General features: G+C 32.5%; 1 protein-coding gene across 3 annotated transcripts in view; it reads right to left on the reverse strand.

Moving 5' to 3' along the window:
• The window catches only part of LOC129975678 (neurexin-1-like), a 373471-nt gene that overhangs the window by 27641 nt on the left and 324876 nt on the right, over positions 1-20954 (reverse strand). For all 3 annotated transcript variants that reach the window (XM_056088803.1, XM_056088801.1, XM_056088802.1), the window contains exons 9-11: positions 12961-13249; positions 7600-7935; positions 5500-5717 (exon numbers count right to left, since the gene is read on the reverse strand). In XM_056088803.1, the coding sequence (XP_055944778.1) occupies positions 5500-5717; positions 7600-7935; positions 12961-13249 (843 nt within the window). The remainder of the gene's footprint in view (positions 1-5499; positions 5718-7599; positions 7936-12960; positions 13250-20954) is intronic.

A 20954-nucleotide genomic window follows, 5' to 3' on the forward strand; every position in this document is an offset into this window, starting at 1 on the left:
GTACCTGCAGGGGCTAGAATAGTAAAGGATCAATTGTCCCTCTGATGTGGAGGGAAAGTTTGAAAGTGGCAGTGGAAGACTAGTTCAGGTATCACTCTCATCATCTGATCACGATTCAAAGTTACGAAAACCGTTCAAAAATAGTCAAAATGGGACGTTAAATGTAACTATACTAAATCAAATTAGATTTTGTGTATGTGCTGAGGATTCTGAAACAGAATTGGAAATTAAAACAACTTAATAACTTCATAAGCGAATATATGTACCGTCTATATGGGAAAGATTTTACGAAATATGACACTTTCAACTAAATGTTTAGTATAAAACTAAGTGTTTATAGATTTAGATCTTTTTATCTATCATGGAGCATATTCAATAAACCCTACTCAAAGAATAGAATAAAAGGCTTTGTTTAAATCCTTTTTCCCAATACGGTAGTGTGCTTGTGGGAATAAAGAAAAACAAAATAAGGTTATCTCTTAAAAGACCAGGCGGAGAATTCACTTCAGCAAAGTCTATTCCCATTTCGCGTTTTTTACGATAAATAGATTCCCGTTGCGGTTAAAATAAAAAAATCTAATATTTCATTGGAGGAGACTGTTTAAATCGAAACTATTTGAGTCTGTTTTTGGCGAATCAGTGCCTTTGATGGAAACACGATAAATATTAGCGTCGACGCTACAGATTTCCGTATTTAACATCAATACGGTAAACCTAACCTGGAAAAAGAAATTTGCGTTTTTTTTTTCCAACAATTTTTTGTGCATATTTCGTAAGATGTATGGCAGTAATATTACTAACATAGTAATCCCCAAGAGATAAAAGTGTGTCTTACAAGAAATGTATTTATTCAGGCAAAATGAATTGCATATGCTTCTTGTGAAATCATTTCTTTTTTACTTTCACATATCGAGCCTATTTTTATTTTGTAGTGTAGAGAGAGCACAGTAATCGTCAAAAAATTCGAACTAGAGATTTTGACGAATCTTGATTTCGTCAAAATTTAGAAATCGATGTTTTAGACCACTCTGAGTTCAAAAAACATATTTTTCAAAATGTCCGTCTGTCTATGAGAAAGACCACATGACCAAGCCAACATCTGAACATGTTTGGTTTAGTAGTGTTGCCTTTTCCCAAAGACCCACGATTAAAAATTCAGAGAATGATTCGTCATCTGGAAGGAAATCAATATCTGTTTAGATTTAAAGAACACTAGTCCCATGAGTAGTAATATACACATATATATTTATTTTCTGTTAGTTTCATGTTTGTACATAGCATTTATTTGTATTTTTCTGTCCTGTTCTTTTTCATTGTTATTTTTATCCTTATTTCTAGTAGCCCTTTTTTATTAATAATTGTATAATTATTATTTTTCCTGAATTTTGTAATCACAGACAAACTGTAAGTCTGTTTATGTAGATTAGCGTAAGTTTTCAGTATCTCTTTGATAGTTTACTTAATAAACCAATGCCATTTTTCATTTGAATTTCAACCAGCTCATTGCTTTCGGTTTTTTTTAAATCCAATATTAAACTCACCTTACAAAATTTCAATCAATAAATGCCAGATACCGAACAATTTGGGTGATTGTCACAGCGATGGATAAACATGAGCGTCTTTCGATGTCTGTCTCACTTTATGCTCATTACATTGTTTAAATACTCAGTAGGTTATAGTCCAAGGGGCATGAAGCGGTGTTGAGTGTCTGTGAGAAAGGTAACTTAAAAACTTTTTGAGCTAAACGGATGAAATCTGGTATATGATCTTGACACCAAATTTGTAGATTTCTATCAGATTTTGAGTACAATCCGTTCAGAGAAGGTTTGTCTGTACTGCTGTTCGAATATAAGTTAACATGATAAATACAAAACGAAGATATATGGGTAAAATTTGGCACGAATAAATATCCATAGTCCATACACCCATCCAATTTTGAGCCAAATCCTGCAAAAGGCTGATTGTATGTCAGTCTTCACTTTTAGAAACGTGTAAATGTGGTTACTCAAAAAACGGAATAATTTAAATACATGAAATTTGGAATGTGATATTATGACTATAAGTATAGTTTTGGTCAAATTTTGTTGTAATTGGATGGAAGAAACGCATTTAAAAACAAATTCGGTTTTTGAATGCTATCAGCTGCATGCCTGAGATTAATCGCCAAAAATTTCGCCAAGGAATGACACGATAGTCAGTAAAAAGGCTAAATTCATGTCAAAGGCTAATATTTCTTAAATATTGTACACTAATGTTATGCAAAGCATTCTCGGGATAACATCTTTATTGCAAGAAAGTTTCGAGGAGACTACTTACGCTGGTTTCATCTACTGAGAATTATATTCAAAGATAAAATTTTTCTGTGTAATATATGAGATTGTCTATGATATTTTGGAATTTTTTTCAAAAATGTTTACATTAAAAAATCATAAATCCTCTTCTAGAGCATTCAGCATTAAATACATAGTTCAATACATTTTGCTTAACTTAATGAGCACTTTCATTAACATATCTTGATTAATTTTTGTGATATGACGATACTCGTACAGTAGAATTATGGGAAAAAAAGAAAAACTCGTTCTTCAGAAAATGTTAAATGCTTATAAATAAGCATCACTTACGTGTCAGTAAACGTAAATAAGCATCACTTACGTGTCATTAGTTTGCTATAACTTAACTTCTAATTGACATAGAGACAAAATAAAGATATCACTGGAAACAGAATCATACCAATTTTTTGAAACTGCAAAATAAATAAATAAAATAAAAATGTGAATTTTCATTGAAATTCATGTTTACAATTTCGTCAGATACCTTAATTCATTCGACAGAGGAAATTTTCTGAACTCCCTTCTAATAAATAGTTGTATAACCATTGTTGTAATATCCAATGGAATTGCGAATAAAGCATTGTTCTTCATTTAGTAAAACTGCAATTTGTATATTTTTCCATAAACAGTCTAAGTCTGTACATAAAGTGACACACAGAAAATCGAAAGAGCGCCCTAACTATTGCACATTTAGATTTTGAATAGATTTATCTTAGCTGCAAATTTATTCAAAACGGAATAAATACAATAGAATGAAGAGCAGAGTAAACAGACCTTTCCGTGACAAAATTCGATTTGTGAGAACTTCTACTTAATCCAACACTTTTAGAAGCTCCTGCAGTCGAGCCTACAAATCTCTTTTCAGAAGATAGGTACACATCTGATAAACTTTTCATACTTAATTCTCTCGTGTGTCATTTCTCCCACACTGCTTTCTGCACGAACGAAGCCGTGTCAAGTGGCGAGCTTGACGGTTCTGACTGGGTCGCTGATTTGTTAATGTCCGTGACCGCTGAGAGATAATTATTACGTTGCATTACATTATCAAGACCTTGTTGTTGCAAAATATTTTATCTTGTCGTTTCTGTAACGATTTTTACTTTCTTGTATATAAAATATAGAGCAAGTATTGTAATCTTCCAAATATTCGGAACTCGAGATTTTGACGAATCTCCACATTTCAGATCTCTCCGAATTCGGTAAATACATTTTTGCATTATGTCTGTCTATGAATATGATTATTAAAAAAAATTCAGCTAGATGGTTCAAATCTGGTATATGAATCGGTATTGTAACATTCCCCGTTTCCCAGTTCTGATAAGACATTTACAGCCAGCTGTGTCGTCGCTGTTACTTACTAAACCCCTCGAGATAGCCAGATGGTGGATCTTTTCACCTGGGTGGTCTCGCATCTGTTCATTAGTGACTACAATGACAGACCACATGTAGAATTCCTCGTTCAAGAGGTATTGATAGAGAAAGAAAAGAGAAAGGGTTGTCCAAACAACTGGATGCTAGATGCTTCTCTTTGTGAAAGGACTTTCCCACGACCAAATTGCGCCGCTGAGAGAGTATATGGCTGAACCCCGATTGGCCGAAAGAGAGCACAAATGACCAATGTAAATTAAGAGGCGGAGATTGTCGCCGAAATAAAGCGCGGAGATTTTTTTTAGGAGGAGAGAAGAAACGAATTGCAGGAGACGGTTGGACTACGCCCACGAGTTTGGAGTCAGAGAAACTACCCCTGGAGTGGTTGTGTTGACGTGATGAAGAACTGAGTTTCAAGAAAAACCTTCGACTTCAACTGTCGTATCTCCTACTACAGGTGTAAATAACTATTGATTTAACCAATATTAGAACAAATCGTTCTTTTGTATATATAGGGCTGTAAAATAAAGATTTGTCTGGAAATTCTGCTTCGTTATTTGATCAGTCTAGATCAAGACATTACAGTTGTAATTCTCTACAAATAATTACTCATTTCTTTCTGGTGAACACCATTTTATTTTCGGACACGTTTTTTGTGCCACTTCATGTAGACTATTACAGATTAGGACACCTCTCACAATCGGGTGCCACGTCTAAGTACTAGAATCGTTCTTACACACTCTACGTTCTGATACAAAAAAGGAATTAACAGAACTTTGTACTCGACAGATACGCCATCTATCGGCGTGAAGCTGTAACAACAGTATTGAACGAAATCCATTTTGTGAAATCTGTTCCAGCGATATTTTTTACTTCAAATATGTGATTTATTTATTCATCGCAATTTATTGATCAACTGAAAAAAATGGTATCGTCATATAAAATTTTCGAAATTTTGTCATAGCAACTATAAACCGTTTTTTTAAAATCATTCTTAAGTTTTCCCTTTCATTTAGCGTCACACTTGTAAGCAATAACACAGCAATTTCGGAATGGACAAGTACGAGAACGACAGTTGAGCTGATCTTCTTCAAATTTCAACATCAAATTAGCAGAATGGCATTTAACCGATAGACTCAGTGTGCACCAGATCGATTTACGGGACAACTTTTCGGTGTAATTGTATTTCGATTCAGAAATCCTTGTCCCGAAGGGTTATTAAAAGAAATGATGGGAAAGATTTCTAGCCGTTTGCCAACAGTTTGAAGATCCTTTAAACTTTTGTTGGCCGTTGCTTTCTTATGCAAAAATTTGGATAGTTAATGAGCATAACAGCCAGTCATAATAATCCCTGTTTGTACGGCTTAGTTCTGTGGTAACGGAGTGACTGGTTAAAGAAAAAAACGAAAAGTCCCGAAGGTTCAAAAGCCGAAGTTTTACTACCAGGTCAACGCAACCCTCCATCATGTTTTTAGATTATACTTTTAAAGCCTAAATATAAAATCTCATCCCATGAATTTGAACAGTACAACCATAAACTCATACATCGGCAAGGTTTCTTTATAAGCAATCTGAAATTCACTGTCGAAGGACACCTCGTAGTGGCAGCCTTTTGTGTTTGTGATTACAGATTATTTTGGAGAAATGACACGTTCTTCTATACCGGATCGACTTGCAAAGTCTGTTACATGATTTCAGAAAAAAAAAACTGTTTAAGACTTTGCCATTTCAAAGAAGAATAAATTAGAATATCACAAAAATCTAACATTTATAATTATTAAGCTAAAATCTTTTGCCCCACCTTGTCTTTGTCTCCCAGATTAATGACAATCTTCAATTTCCCATTCTCTATGCCTAGCACTAGGAAGGTGCTGGCCTTCTCGGAAGTAGTGGCCAGCAGGAGACCACCTGGACGTGGGGTTCGGAATCTCAACTGCACGTCTTCTGCCTGAGTCTTGGATCCCTCTGGAATGTCGATCTTCAGATACTGGCTGCCATCGAAGCTCAAGGTGCTGGCATCTGAAAGGGTGAAAAACAATGAAGACGCAGAGCATCGAGTAATTCGACAAAATATTGATCGTTTTAACTCAAATGGTGAATTTTTTCGATTGCTGTTGTTGGTTTTTATCATACTTTGGCGAGCAATGTAAGTCAAGAAGCCAATGTAAGTCAAGAATTCATGATAAAGGGGAAGTATGACATCTGTTGATTGAGATTTTGGAACATCATGGGTAGCAGCTGCGGTGAAAGCTAGCTTGATTCCTATAATAGAGAGATAGCTGCCGTTTCCCTTTTTATCGAATCTGACTTATAATTGTATTTTGTTAGGAAGGAAATTTGGGAAATCTCCAGTAACTTTGTCATCCGAAGCGAGAAATCTGTTACTGAAAGTCTATCAGTCTATCTGTTTCCGAAGAATGTTATTTAAGAAAACAGAAACCCGAATCTGACAGCCAATTCTTCTTAGTTATGCATCGTCCTAACTCACATAGCCATGGTGGTTTGGTTTAGTTTAGTTATATTAACGTCCCGTTGTAAAGCAACACTAAGGCTATTTTGGGACGGACCTCGTCCTTTTGAACCGCGGTCAGATGACGAGGACGACACCTGAGCTGGCACCCCCCTCTCCACGCCACACCACACCAGCGGGAAGACGTTTGGCATGACGGATTTAACGTGCAACAGACCCCATTACACTACGGTTCTTCGGTGGAATCGGAATCTTCGGTGGAATCGGGTCTCGAACCTGAAACGCTACGGCTCATAAGCCGAGACCTTACCACCAGGCCACCGCGGCCCGACATAGTCATGGTGGGTTTCTAATTGGTTTATTGCGTTTAAAGATGCAAACGCGTTATTGATCATTTTGCTCCTAACAAAAGGTACGTTATTGAATAAGGTGCAATTTTCAGAAATCGACTTCATTTATTTTCAATTAATGATAATGCTTTGAAATAGATTCCTTTAATTGATGGAAACAAAATTAATCAAATAAAAATAAATTATTGCTTTAATTTTAAGAAGTTGAAAATAAGCTAATATAAAAAACTTGAATTTAGGGCCGTTTCATAAAAGCTTTCTGTATAAGTGACGAATGAATTTCTTTTGTCCATTAGAAAATAATTTTTGCAGCAAAATAACATAAAAATAACAAAGTATATGCTAGTTCATTAAGTTAGAATGCGTGATGGAACATAATCCTCCAAATATGAAGGCGTTACGTCGACTGGTTCTCTAGCCAGGGCTCCCAAATAGGTATAGTTTAATTTGAATCATCCTGTATTGTTAAAATTGTCATCTGTCGCTCACAATTAAAAAAAAAGATATTTCAATAGATAGGTAGATATATGAAAATCCCGGTATATTTTACTAGAAAGGCTTATTCCCACGCATATGAACCTGAGGTCCAATTCAGATTTTCAGTCATTTGTTGTGTTCTATATTCAATCACTACAATTATTTAAAATAAAAGTGATAAGTATATTCATCGACATCAATCAAAATCTCATCTATTATAAGAATGGTAAATGCGAGTAAAAATGATAAATCAGCATTATTCATAATAGAAACAACTGAAAGAATGACAAAAAGAAATTTGTAACTATTAGCTGTGAAATCAGGTGTAGCAAGCAGATAGAGAGAATATCAGCATAACATGGGGAGAATAGCTGACTACAGAAAAATATTTACAAAAATTAATTAACTTTACTATTCTAAATTCACACACAAAAAAAAATCAAAACATAAAAGGGATTTGAAAATAAAATAAATCAAATCAAACTGGGAAAACTTTCAAAATTTATTCATAGAGATAAAATGGTAGAAGTTTTTTAAGAATACAATAACTGCCTCGGAATAAGATTTTTAATGAGAATTAATTCAAGAAGTAAATGAAACTCACCTTTGGCACACACTGGCCCTGTAAATCCTGTCCTCGTGCAGTCGCATATAAACCTGTTCCATCCCTCAGAACAAAGCCCTCCATTCAAGCATGGTTGGCTATCACACTGAGAAGGAGACGTGTGACAAGAAGGCCTCAGACTGCCTGAATCCTGTTCTCGGGCCTGAGCCGCCAGGTCTATGGTCTTACCGTTGATCACCAGCTGTCTCAAGCAACCCACGTAACCGTAGTTCAGCTTGGCAGTCCACACCTCACTCGGGACATTTGGACCTTGGTCAGAAGGAGCCAAGGCACCAACGAACAAAGGACCTTCCAAGTCCAACTGACTGGCTGTACCTGTATGGATAAAAATATAATTGAGCTGTTAATAAATATTTGTTTATTTTGTTATGGAAAGTAAGCGATTTACAGCTTATGTAAATCGCTTTCATATTTCTGTTGCCATATTTTGTTTGTGATGTTCGTGTTAGCACCAGTCACTAAATTTCTGAATTGCAGACTTACAGCTGGTTTTCATTTAATTAAACTTTCGGTCTTTATTCTTACTTGTAACAAAAATAAATGTGTGTGTGTGTGTGTTGGCTGTTTTCAGATTAATTGTTTTACCTAGACTGGGCTATCAAAATTGGAAAATATATACTTTGCAAAGTAGAAACGTACATTCTGGGTCAATTTCTGAAATTTTAATTAGAATTTCTATTAAAAATTAAGCAAAATGTTGGCATTTCCCCGCTATGACTTTAAAAAATGCTGCAGTACAAAAATGATTTTTACATCATCTTAAAATTCAAAAAAATTATTTTTACAATGATATCAACTTTTAGCCATATAATTTTTTTCTATATTTAATCAAATTAAAAAAAATATTGTAAATTTATTTTTTAACAAGAATACACATATGCATTAGAATTCTGAACGAATGTTAAACAGAGGACGATTGTTAATACAAAAACAAAACAATTTGTAAGAATACAAAGTCATTTTCAGAGGTGACGACAAAAGTCAATATTAAAATTAAAAGTATATCGATAATAATATTTCAAAAATTCACAAATTACTATCGATATTAATACAAAAAAATAATGAAGCATACAACACAGAGAAATAAATTTCCATCCTTATCAAAAATCATTACTTCCAAAGCAGATTTCAGAAAAATAAGCAATATATTTATTCAGTTCTAAGAAGAAAGTGTGAAAAAATTCAAATTTATATTTAAAATATTATTAATACACGAAAATAAATGCCCAATTTGAAATTGTTTTAGATTAGGTTATGTTGTTAAAAAAGCTTGAATGAGTATATCCATTTTTTTACGAATTTTAGAGGAGCCGATAGAAAAATAAGCGAAATGCATAACAACATGAACAGAAAGGTCTGAATTGAAGTGAAAGTTTAAAAATATTTTGCTATATGAATACTGAAGGTTACAAATATTTTGATGAAGAAGCTATTAGGACCAAGTTATTTTAAATACTGAATTAAATTAACGAAAATTAATTCCAGCGAACCAAAGGTTGCTACTGGATGATAAAAATAAAATATTTATGAATATTTAAATGTTTTTGGTGCTTAGGAACAGGGAATGTTGCAAAATTTCAAGGAAGATTTATAGCTAGATTATAGATTGTAGGAGTTGACTTGGAGCTTTAATTTTTGGAATAACATGACTGTTTTTCATTTGTTATGTGCAGATTTCTGTTTTTGTATTATGATATTATATTTCCTATCCTTTATTTTAGGTTTTATTTTGTTTTTTCCCCCCTAGAAATGCTGTTTTAGTTAATGCTTTTTGCATTTCTTCATCAGCTTTAATGAGGCGTATGTCTTTTAAATAGGTTAATCAGATAAAAGTTAAATAAATAAAGGAATACCAGCATACTAACTCTTTGACAAAGGTTACATAAGATATATTCTTGAACGATTAAGACTAACTCTTGAAGAAAAAATATTCTAAGAATATATTCTTTAACCCTTTAAAGGGCCTATTTTTTCTAGTCATATTATATTAAAATATTTTTAGGCTTGAAAATAGAATAAGAAAAGAGATTCCTTTAGCTTATTAGATAAATTTAATTTGATTAATTAATTAATTTGGTTAAATAATAATTAAGTAACAAATCAAGACACATCATTTTGTCTGAGATAAAGAACTGAAGCATCTAAGTTTCTGACTTACTAAAAAAATTTGTCAGAACTTATGCCAAACTACATAATTTCATGCAAAGATTGATAAATTTGGTGGGAAGCATACTTCCTACGGCCCTAGAAAGGTTTAAACAAGGAATTAAATGCACAAACAATAAAATTCTGTCACACGTATTGTCAAGTCCTTGACAGATGGGATCTAAGAACTCTTTTTATAATTCAAGATGTTTCCTTTTCTTAACCCTTATGTTCATTTTGTATAGTATACCATACATACAACTTTATAAAAATATACTACCACTATAAAATAATTTTTAACTTAGTTTAATATCATATCATATCACGATTTTTTTATTTATTTTTTGATGTTTTTTTATAGCGTAAAGAAGCTACCTATATACATTTTTTTTTTGCTTTTCTTCAAAAAAGCAATCTTGCCACGATAAGAGTTAATATTTCCTTTGTTAAGAAGTCAAACTATGGCTCTCACAACAATATGGCAGAGAAGTGAAGCCATCTACGGTACAATTAAAGCTATATGAAGGAATCGAGATTTTAATGATTTCGTATGACGGCATCTGTACTAATCCATATTATTTCAAGTAAAATATGTCCTGGTATAGCATCTATATGGCTAGTAAGAAAAAAGCTAATTTTTCCACATATAAAAGTTAATGGAATAGCATAGCATGGTGTGAATAATTATAATAAGATCTATTTCAAATACTGCCAATTGCGCTTATTTAGGATAATAAACGAATTAATTTCGACCTATTTATAGAATGCTCCAAAGACGTATTATTCAATTTATCTTCCTCAAAACAGAATCATTCCCAGGAAACTAATTTCTGACACAGAATTTCTGGAGTTTGATCTGTGCGACTTTGAAGCTTTGGCGGTTAAAATGAAAAGACTCTCATAGAATTCATTCTTAATTTAATCCATTAGGACAAGAAATTTAATTAAGGTTAGAACGGCTGATATTAATCATCATAATCAGCTCTTGTCACATACTCCGCGTTTTGAATGATATTTATAGATGATTCCCTATTCTTTTTGTCGAAACCTATTTCCTCAGACGACATGTGAAACGTGTATTGGGAAATAATCAGAGTGGCCCTTGCAAAGAGTGCTGTTTTCTCGATAGGGGCAACTTGAACGCGGAACACTCGATCATATGCCATGCTTAAAGTTTATATTAAATTAAATGAAGAAATTCTTAAAAACAGTATTGATACGTTATATGTTGGATTTTTGCGTTACATTAATAATAATCTGGAAGCTACAACATGGTTTGCAAACTTATACAGTGATGCTTATCGCGAGATATCTCACAATGTTTATATTACGAATACATTAATTTTATAGAAAGTTTCCATTTAATACATATTTCAACCTGAATCAGTCATTACCACGGAAATACTTTTATGCATTATAGCCATAACATGCACTTTAATAGTAACTCTTTCTATAAAATTGCAAAATCTGTCACTGTTATGCAAAAGAAAAATATGCAGACCTCAATACGACAAATATATAATGGTCCTCAGGTAGAAAAAAACCCACTAGGAAATGATCAATGAAAGAATATTAAAAAACTATTTGCTATTTTGATCAATAAAGAATAACATAAAATGATGCTGATATGTATTTAAAAAATCCTGGCAAACTTTTTATTGAAATATTTAGATTATATTAAAAATTGTACTTTTTTTTTGCTATTTTGTAAAAAATTACTTTCAAATCTGAGAATACGGAAACTAATTAGACTGAAAGTGACATTCAAATGATTTATCATTTTTGATGATATAATACTTGATACTTAAAAATTCCCTTTGTATACATATTAACTAAAATCAATAATAACAATTTGGTTTTAGAAGTTCGAAAGGATGAGGCCATCTCCAAACTTATTTTGACTGTAGAAGGCAAAAGCCTACATCCGATATTGCATTTAACCCTTTAAAGGGCCATTTTTTTCTAGTCATATTATGTTAAAATATTTTTAGGCTTGAAATTAGAATAAGAAAAGGGATTCATTTAGCTTATTAGATAAATTTAATTTGATTAATTAATTTGGTTAATTAATAATTAAGTATCAAATCAAGACACATCATTTTGTCTGAGATAAAGAACTAAAACATCTAAGTTTATGACTCAGTAAAAACATTTGCCAGAACTTATGCCAATCTACATAATTTCATACAAAAATTGATAAATTTGGTGGGAAGCATAATTCCCACGGCCCTAGAAAGGGTTAAATACGAATTTTATGAAATATAAGCCGTTTCCTTCCACAACAATTTCTTTCTTCTGATTTAGGTTTTTGCTTCGTATTCTTACAATAAGAAGTTTTGTAGTTGGTTTGGATTTGGATTTTTTGGATTTTATTGGCACAAGAGCCATGGTATTGTCTATGCTGCGCCAAATTGTATTTATTTTAGGATTAAAAAATATAATTTCAGCTATAAAAAAACAATGTAAAAAATATGAAAAAGATGAAGCTTACTTAAATATGGGGATAAAAACCTACTGATTTCAAAAAAGCAAAAAGATTAGCATGAGGTATTCTATCAAGCAAATGAGAAAATGTTAAGTTGTTAAAATGATATAAACGTTGAGTACTAAAATTTGGACATTAATTGAGAAATGGTAAACATACATGATGCAGTTGCATTGAGAGCACGTTGGTGCCTCTTCTCCAAAAAGTAGATGGCGATGGTTGAATCTAGTATGACCTATCCGCAAACGGGTTAAGATAGTGTCTGCTTTTCTATTTGGAAGACGTGGCCAAGGTTCAACTCGAGGTTGAACACTATGAAGTTTGTTTTCTGTTAACAGATTCCATTGAGTCTGCCATTTTGAGAGGTAGAGAAAAGTTGTGTTTTCTTAAATCACTTACAGGGATACTAATATTTGCTGTAGAGGTAGCCGATTTGGCGGCTAATAGGTTTTTGTAGTTGGTAGTGGATGGCGAAACAGTAGCATCGAACCAAAAACCTAAATAGAAGTTCCCAACATATGGAGTGCTTTTGGGTGCTTATTTTACATTGAAGAATTGCTGATGGGATATGACAATAATGATTTTCAAAAAGAAAATGATTAATCAAGTGGTATGGAAGAAAATAAAAATTTGGTAATTAGGATAGATGATAGCTTTAAAATTATTGAAATATTTAAAGCATGTATAAGCCTTTCGTGTTCGAAACTTACCAGGTGTCGTGAAATCATAAGCCGCTTCATCCACAGCAATTCTTCCAGATTTGCCTGTTCGTCTGAGAGTGACCGTGTGCCACTGGCCCTCATCGCACCTCTTGGCGGAAGCCTTGACTTTGGCTATGCCCGATCCGAGCCCGAGTATGAGGTAGACATGCCCGTCCAGCAGTTCGAGGGCGAACACGTCTCCCTGTCCGCCGTTGTACATCAGCAGGCCCGTGGCCTCGTTGGTTCTGAATCGAAAGGCGACGGATCCCGTTTTGCTGCCTTCCCACGTCGGAAGTGCCTGGATAGAAAAAAGAAATTATCCATCAGTCAATTCCACATTTTGTTACCTCCAAAAGAATTGACATGAGATAGTAGAAATTGGCATATATATTTTAAAGGAATTTGTTTTTACCAAAAAGAATTTTGCTGTAGATATCCATTAACAATCAGAATCATTTTTCAGAAAGATTTTAAATGAAATATTGTAAAGAAAATGAACATTATACATCGATTACTAATTAACTGTGTTTTTTTAATACACGCTTTTTTAGAAATATTGACTTGTTAATTATAAGATAAAGTTTAAAGAATACGATTCTTATTTTAAAGTTTTTTTTTATAACTTTTTATATTTTCTTACTTAAAGGTTTTCCTTTAAAAATAAGAAAAGCTTCTATTTTGTAATCACATTTTATTTGTAACTGACAAAAGCACGAGAGTAGTATATTTATTGTTATTGGAGAAATAATGTCTACAGAGGAATAGTAGCAAATAGATGTTTTAGAACATAATAATAATAAAATAAAGTGATAAACGCGTTGCGATGTTTATATTTTAGTTACGAGTATGTTTTTATTATTTAATCAAAAGATGTGCCCAGTTTGACAAGCTGCTATCCTGTCCACAATATCTCGGATAGGACTGCCACAGATTAAATAACAGAAGTTGAGTTTATAAAAACCTCATGCATATTAGCAGAAAGTTTAAGAAATAAAAAAAATTTGTTTCTAGTAACTTTACATACAAATATATGGTGACATTTGAAGTTTCGTTTCTTTATAGAAGGATCTTCTCTTTTCATAATGCTCACGAATTCTCAAATCAAAACTAATTGTTAAAATCTGTTTGAAACAAATAGTGATCTTCTGACAGAAAAAAAATTGCAATACCAAATAAAAAATAAAAATAATTCTGAAAGAAAGTATTTGCAATAATCTTCAAATGAAGTGAGAATATTATGAATCAGAAGACTTCAGCTTTTTTAACATTTGGTGTAATATATCATAAAATCCCACAAAAAATTATTATTCATGCTTAACATTATTCGCACACATAAAAGAATCTGCCTGAGTCACTAAATGCCAAAACGCGGACATGCAATCAATTTTAGCACGTGCTTTATTTCAAAGCTTCAGTTCAAAAAGTCAAAATCATGTCCATCAACTCTGCTTTTCATGGGACAAGTCGCTCGGAAACTATCTTTCCGACATTTAGAATTTTATCTTAAAACATATTTTAAGAAGCGAAAATGTGTAATTATATTTAAATGCAATTTGTAAAATATTATTTCGAACTCTATGCATCTGAAATTTTTTGACTTGGTATAATATAAGATCAGCGAGGTTCTTTGCTGTGCTAGCTAAGACATATGATTGAGAAAGTAAAAGCTTTGGTGACTGAGAATGGAAATAAGACTAAGACTGTAAAATAACTTTCGTGGCTTAAGATAGAAATACAACTGGAAGACAGATTTGTTCACTGAAATCAAAAATAAGACTGGGACGGTGAAAAAGCTTTGGTGGCTGAAGGTAGAAATACGGCTAGGACGGTAGAAACGCTTTAGCGATTGAGAGTAGAAATAAGACTGGGATGATAAAAGCGTTGGCTACTGAGAATAGAAATAAGACTGGGATGGTAGAAAAGCTCTGGTGGCTGAAGGTAGAAATCTGACTAATGTGGCAGAAAAGCTTTGGTGACTGAGAGTAGATTTAAGACAGGGACGGTGAAAAAGCTCTGGTGGCTGAAAGTAGAAATACGACTGGGACGGTAGAAAAACTTTGGTGATTAAGAGTAGAAATAAGACTGGATCGATAGAAAAGCTTTGGTGATTTAGGGTAGAAATAAGACTAGGACGATAAAAACTTTGGCTACTGAGAATAGAAATAAGACTGGGATGGTAAAAAAGCTCTGGTGGCTGAAGGCAGAAATACGACTAAGATGGTAGAAAAGCTTTGGTGACTGAGAGTAGAAATAAGACTGGGACGGGGAAAAAGTTTTGGTGGCTGAAGACAGAAATACGACTAAGATGGGAGGATGGCAGAAAAGCTTTGGCTACTGAGAATAGAAATAAGACTGGGACGATAAAAACTTTGGCTAGTAAGAATAAAAATGAGACTGGGATATTAAAAAAGCTTTTGTGACTGAAGGTAGAAATAAGATTGGGACCATAAAAGCTTTGGCTACTGAGAGTAGAAATAAGACTGGGAGGATAATAAAGCTTTTGCGACTGAAGGTAGAAATAAGATTGGGACGGTAAAATACTTTGGTGGCTGAGAATATAAATATTTTTAGTACGGTAAAAAAAGTTGTAGCGATTGAGTATAGATAAGCGAAGGGTTAAAATAACACGGTCTTAATGCCTGTCACAATTGGGCACTTAAAAAGGCTTTGTTGAGCTAGCTGATTATGAGCATTAAATTTTGCGTAAGAGATTTAGCTGAAATCAAAACAGAACTAATTATCTCGGCGAACCTGTTAATTGTCAAAATGTCAAGTATTCACATTAAAACAGCCTTTCAAATCTTTTTTTATTTTTATTATTTACCATTTCCTTTCATTTTCACAATTTCCTCTTTTTTGCCTTTGCACAGTTCATTTTCTTCTGCTCATTAAAAGTTAAAACAACATGTTCTTTCTTTCATGACCTCGGATGCCATTCACTCGTAAAAGATATGACTAATTGCAAAATTTAAATATCTGCACGCGAAAAAAAAAAAAAATCCCACATCATCGTGCAAGGCAGTTTTAAACAACAAAAGAAAAAAGAGTTAAGGAGAGGCTGCTTATGAAAAGTGTCTCAATCTTCGGAAACTCGATGCCCGAGAAAAGTTCTTAAAGTTTTTAACGGACCGTCACTGTCACCGTGACGGAGAAGATAAGAGGATAAGTGGAGCAAGGACATCCGATCTCTGGGCCATCAATATTCACTCTCATATTCTCGTCGGAGATTTACTTCAACTTCACTTCTTGTTTCGCCGCAGTGTTGCCAGAAAAGAAAAGAAAAAATCGTTTGGCCTTGGAAGTTAAAAACTTTTTTTTAATATTTGTCTTTATATATATAAAAAAATACTGAGATTGGATAATGTTTATTTTTTCTCATCACAAATTGACTTTTATGGATGAATATAGAAATGGAAAAGGATTTGACTGTCAATAATGTTAAAAGTTGTAATGTTCGACTTTTTTGGCTTCTCAACCGACTTCTTTATGAATTACTAGTCGCCTCTGGCGACCACTTGATTCCCCGGGATTAATGGTCACTAAAATTTTCAAATAAATATTTTATATAACATGACTTTATAATAGCTTTTAAAGAATATATCTTTAAACTTCAAATTTTGATAATCGTATAACGCATGCTATTATAGAAGTCTTACGCTTTTCTCTTGATTGTACTATGTATCTTTTATTCTCTGTCAATTCCCCTAAAATTTGAAACGATTAAACTAAAATTAATGCAATTTTCGTTTGCTGAAACCAAACATGTTTTTTTAAATATGATTACCGAAAACAAAATAGTTTCACATCGAAGTCTTATATGCACTACAGCTTTAAAGTATGCAATGTCTCAGAGAATTATTCAATAAAAATTTTTTCTGATTCATTATAAAATTCAATTTTTTAATTTTACTTTCAAATAAGGATTTAAATGACGTAAATATTAATATTTTATTTGGCTTAAGTCAAAATGTACTTCTAAAAAAATTAGAACATTTAAATTTTATAAAGTCCTTTGGTCCCAAGGAACCGTATTCAATAAAAGATTCTTGATACTGCAATTTTTAAATAAAAATAAATAAAAAAAAACCATTTTTATCTTCTGCGACCAAATCTGAAAGAGTTATGAAGTTTTCAATCACTGTTTACTGTTAATACACTGTGTTAGTTAATATCACTGTTTTATTTACCACCACTATCACTGCTTTAGTTAATTCACCACTGTCAAAAATTTAGACTAATTCAGACTAATCAACTTTGGTAAATCAGTCTTGGGGTGGTAATTTGCGTACTTTCTTTGAACTGCTCAAGAGAGTGGTCTAAAATCGAGAATTTTTATAAAATATTCACATTTTTGCAGATTGAGTCCAATTAGGCATATATGGAATAAAAATCCAATCAGAATAAAGAAAATAACATGAGTGGCAAAAGAAAAGCGAAAGTCAATGAAAAACAAAATTTCTGTATAAACTGGTTGCAATTAGGGATTGCAATACCGGTATATCGGGATACCGAATACCGGTATTTTGAGCCATTTGTATAATTTTATAATACCGGTATTCACAAGTTTAAATACCGGTTTTTCGGTATTTACTTCGGTATTTTTAAAATGGTCTCCACTATATGTTCAGAGATCGCCAACATAGCAAAATAGTATACGTTTTTGTTTTTATATCTCCCTAACGGAGGAATTAATTAGCTAATTAATGGCTTGATTAATTGCTTGAATCTAAATTAGCGAAACATGGATTATTAATGAAAGAAGATATTGTATCCATAGCGACGAATGGAGCAACAATTATGAAAAAAGTTGGAAAGTTGATTGGTGCAAATAAGCAATTGTGCTATGCACATGGAATTCAATTAGGAGTAATAGATGTATTATACCAAAAAAAAAAAAAATAAAGAACACAAGAATCCAAATACTGTGGATATAGAAACTTTGAATTCCAACTTTGAAGAGAGTAAGAGTGAGAGTGATATTGACAGTGATGATAATGACAATCTAATTGTTGAAGAAGATATTGCTAATGAGGATTAAATATTAATCTATCAAGAATTGCTTCCTATCATTTATAAAGTTCGAAAAATTGTTAAGATATTTAAACGTTCCCCTATAAAAAAGGATATATTACTAAAATATATACTAACTGAAAATAAAACAGAATATATGTTAATATTAGATTCTAAAACACGTTGGAACAGTTTACTCCTAATGATGGAACGATTTTTGAAACTGAGAAATCCAATCCAAAAAGACAATAATTGACTTAAACCCGTAAATTATTTTTTTCAGATAGCGAATGCGACTTAATATCCAGAACTATATCAGCTCTACTTCCAATAAAACTGACTATTGAGGCATTATGTAGGAGAGATTTTAATAACAGCTAATGCAACAATAAATTTCATGTTGCAATCACTGAAAGAACAGTACACATCATTATCTAAAGAATTATATATTACATTGAAAAATCGCACAAAAGAAAGGCATACAGAAATAGAAAATGTCTTATGGTATTTACATAATTATAATGATTTTAAAAAGGAAAATAAAAAAGAAGAAAAAAAAAAATAACCAGTTCAAATCTGATCAGGTTTAGAGTAAATTTTCTTAAAATTTTTTACCCACAAACCTATCCACATTCAGAAGAATTCGGTTCAATTATCGAATTTTATGATGTCACTACTGTCGATAGTGAAAAGGAATTGTCTCTTGAACAAAAATTAGAATTAGTGATAAATAAAAAAATTTCAACGAACCAAAATTCAATACAGAAATTAGCTATATCCAAAACCATCCGACAAGAAATCGATTTATTTGAAGATGAGGGATTTAGAGGTAAATACTGGAAAAAAATATATCGCGCATTGCTAACAGCACCACCAGCTAGCGTAGATGCCGAAAGAGCGTTTTCGACATCTGGTCATTTTTACACAAAATTACTTTTCAGGCTTAATGACAGTATAATGGATACATTATGTTTTTTTAAGATCACATTTCAAAAATTTGTAATAGTACCACAGACTGAATAGTCATATTTGCACTTTTTTTGTGATTTAAATAAATAAGATGTTCCTTTACTTTTTTGTGATTATATACTGTTATAATTTATAAGTTATAAATTATTTTTTGTGATATTTTCACTCTCTAATAAAACTGGCAAATAAAACAAAGAAACACCTGTGTTTTCTTTCTTTTTCTAAAATTTCTAATACCGGTATTAAAACCGGTATCCCGGTATTAAGATTTAAAAAATACCGAATACCGGTATTGAAATTTTGGTCCGGTATTGCAATCCCTAGTTGCAATCCTACCAGAGCATCTCAACATATCTAAATTAATATTGCTGATATTATCATTTTAATTATTACAAGTTTGCAAACTGTATAAAAAATTTTGTATATTAAAATATTTTATGCAAAATATTTTTCATGAATAATTTTCTTAATATTTTTCAAAAATGCATTTATTTGAACTTATTATTGCTCTATAAATAGATATTAAACGTATTTCAAAGCTAAAATTAGGTATGGAAAGGCTTTTATCAGGAGTAACGCTTGGCATATCTGTTAGTTCTGAATATCCATATTTTATAATGGGAAGTGCTTCTGTGTATTGGCGTTATGTAGGACAGACTTTTACACTTATAGCTAACAAATTCGGCAAAAACAAGCTTTAGAAGAGGGAAATGTGCACCTAGAATAGATTTCGTTGAAAATTTCAATTAGAATTTTAATCAATTAAAAATGAAACGAAAATCTGATGTTATACAGTCATAACTTCCACAAAATATTGGAATACAAATTAAAATTTTACACCGTTTTAGAATTAAAAAAAATGATCTTTTTAATGTTATCATTTCAATTCTTGTGCAATACCCCCCACCTCCTGACATATTGCACAAGAAATTAATTTATAATATTCGAAAATATTGTAAAATTACTTTTGCATAGTTTTCAACAATAGACTTCACCGTTGCAATGATATTCAATGTTTTGTAAAATAAATAATATAATCGTTTTCTTCCATTGTTGAATAAGGAAGAAAAATTCTGCTAATTTATATCAGCAATTTAGGTCGGGATAGCCTAGTTGTTAGGGCGTTGGATTCGCGTCCCTTGGGTTGCGAGTTCGAGCCCCGCTGGCCAAAGACTCTTTGTGTGTGGTGGTGACTGGCGCACGTATAAATCTGTCGTGGTTACAAAATCCTCCATTTCGGGAGTAATATCACTTGGGGGTACTGGATCAGGGGTGATCGTTCTCTGATTCAGATCTAAATTACGATCTGTGGATGAGTGAATGAAATGCATGAATGAAGTCCGCCCCGTAAAAAGGGTTGTGACGTGTATGTTGCTAAGTCGTACTCTTGGCCCTAGATGGCGCTACTGAAAAACAAGAGACGCACCATTGGCTTAAAATCATTGACTTCTAAAGTCAGTGAGCTTGTCTATGACAAGTGCCATTGGAAACAACAACAGCAACAACATATCAGTAATTTATAAGAGGAATCAGAAAGTGATTCTGAAAAGGACACCTTGCAATTCGAATTGTATTAACCCAAGCACTTCAATTTACAATGGCTGATCAATGTCATGTGCCTCGATTTCAGTAGACAGACTCCTTCTTTGTTGAGAGAATCGCGGTTATCATTAATATGCCATTTATATATAAAATGCTAACGTACGAAGGTCGTGACGTGGCACAGAAATCGCTTTTATTACTTATTATCGCTCTTAATTGCAACAGTTAAATGTATAACGATATACGAACGTTCCGGACTGATTTTGTCGGCGTTTTTACAATTGCACTTAATTCAAAACTTAGCAAATTAAATAAAATTATTATATAAATCTGCTCGCTGTGTTAAACACTTTATTCAATCAAAAGATGTAAAAGAAATCAAGAAACAGGCGTTAAACAGAAAGTTTAATATGTTGAAGGCGAAAACAGGTACCGGTAAGCACAGTCACTAGACGGATATTCGTTTTGACTTACTAATGGAA

The sequence above is a fragment of the Argiope bruennichi genome, chromosome 7, assembly GCF_947563725.1.
Source record: "Argiope bruennichi chromosome 7, qqArgBrue1.1, whole genome shotgun sequence".
In the NCBI taxonomy this organism is placed as follows: Eukaryota; Metazoa; Arthropoda; class Arachnida; order Araneae; family Araneidae; genus Argiope; species Argiope bruennichi.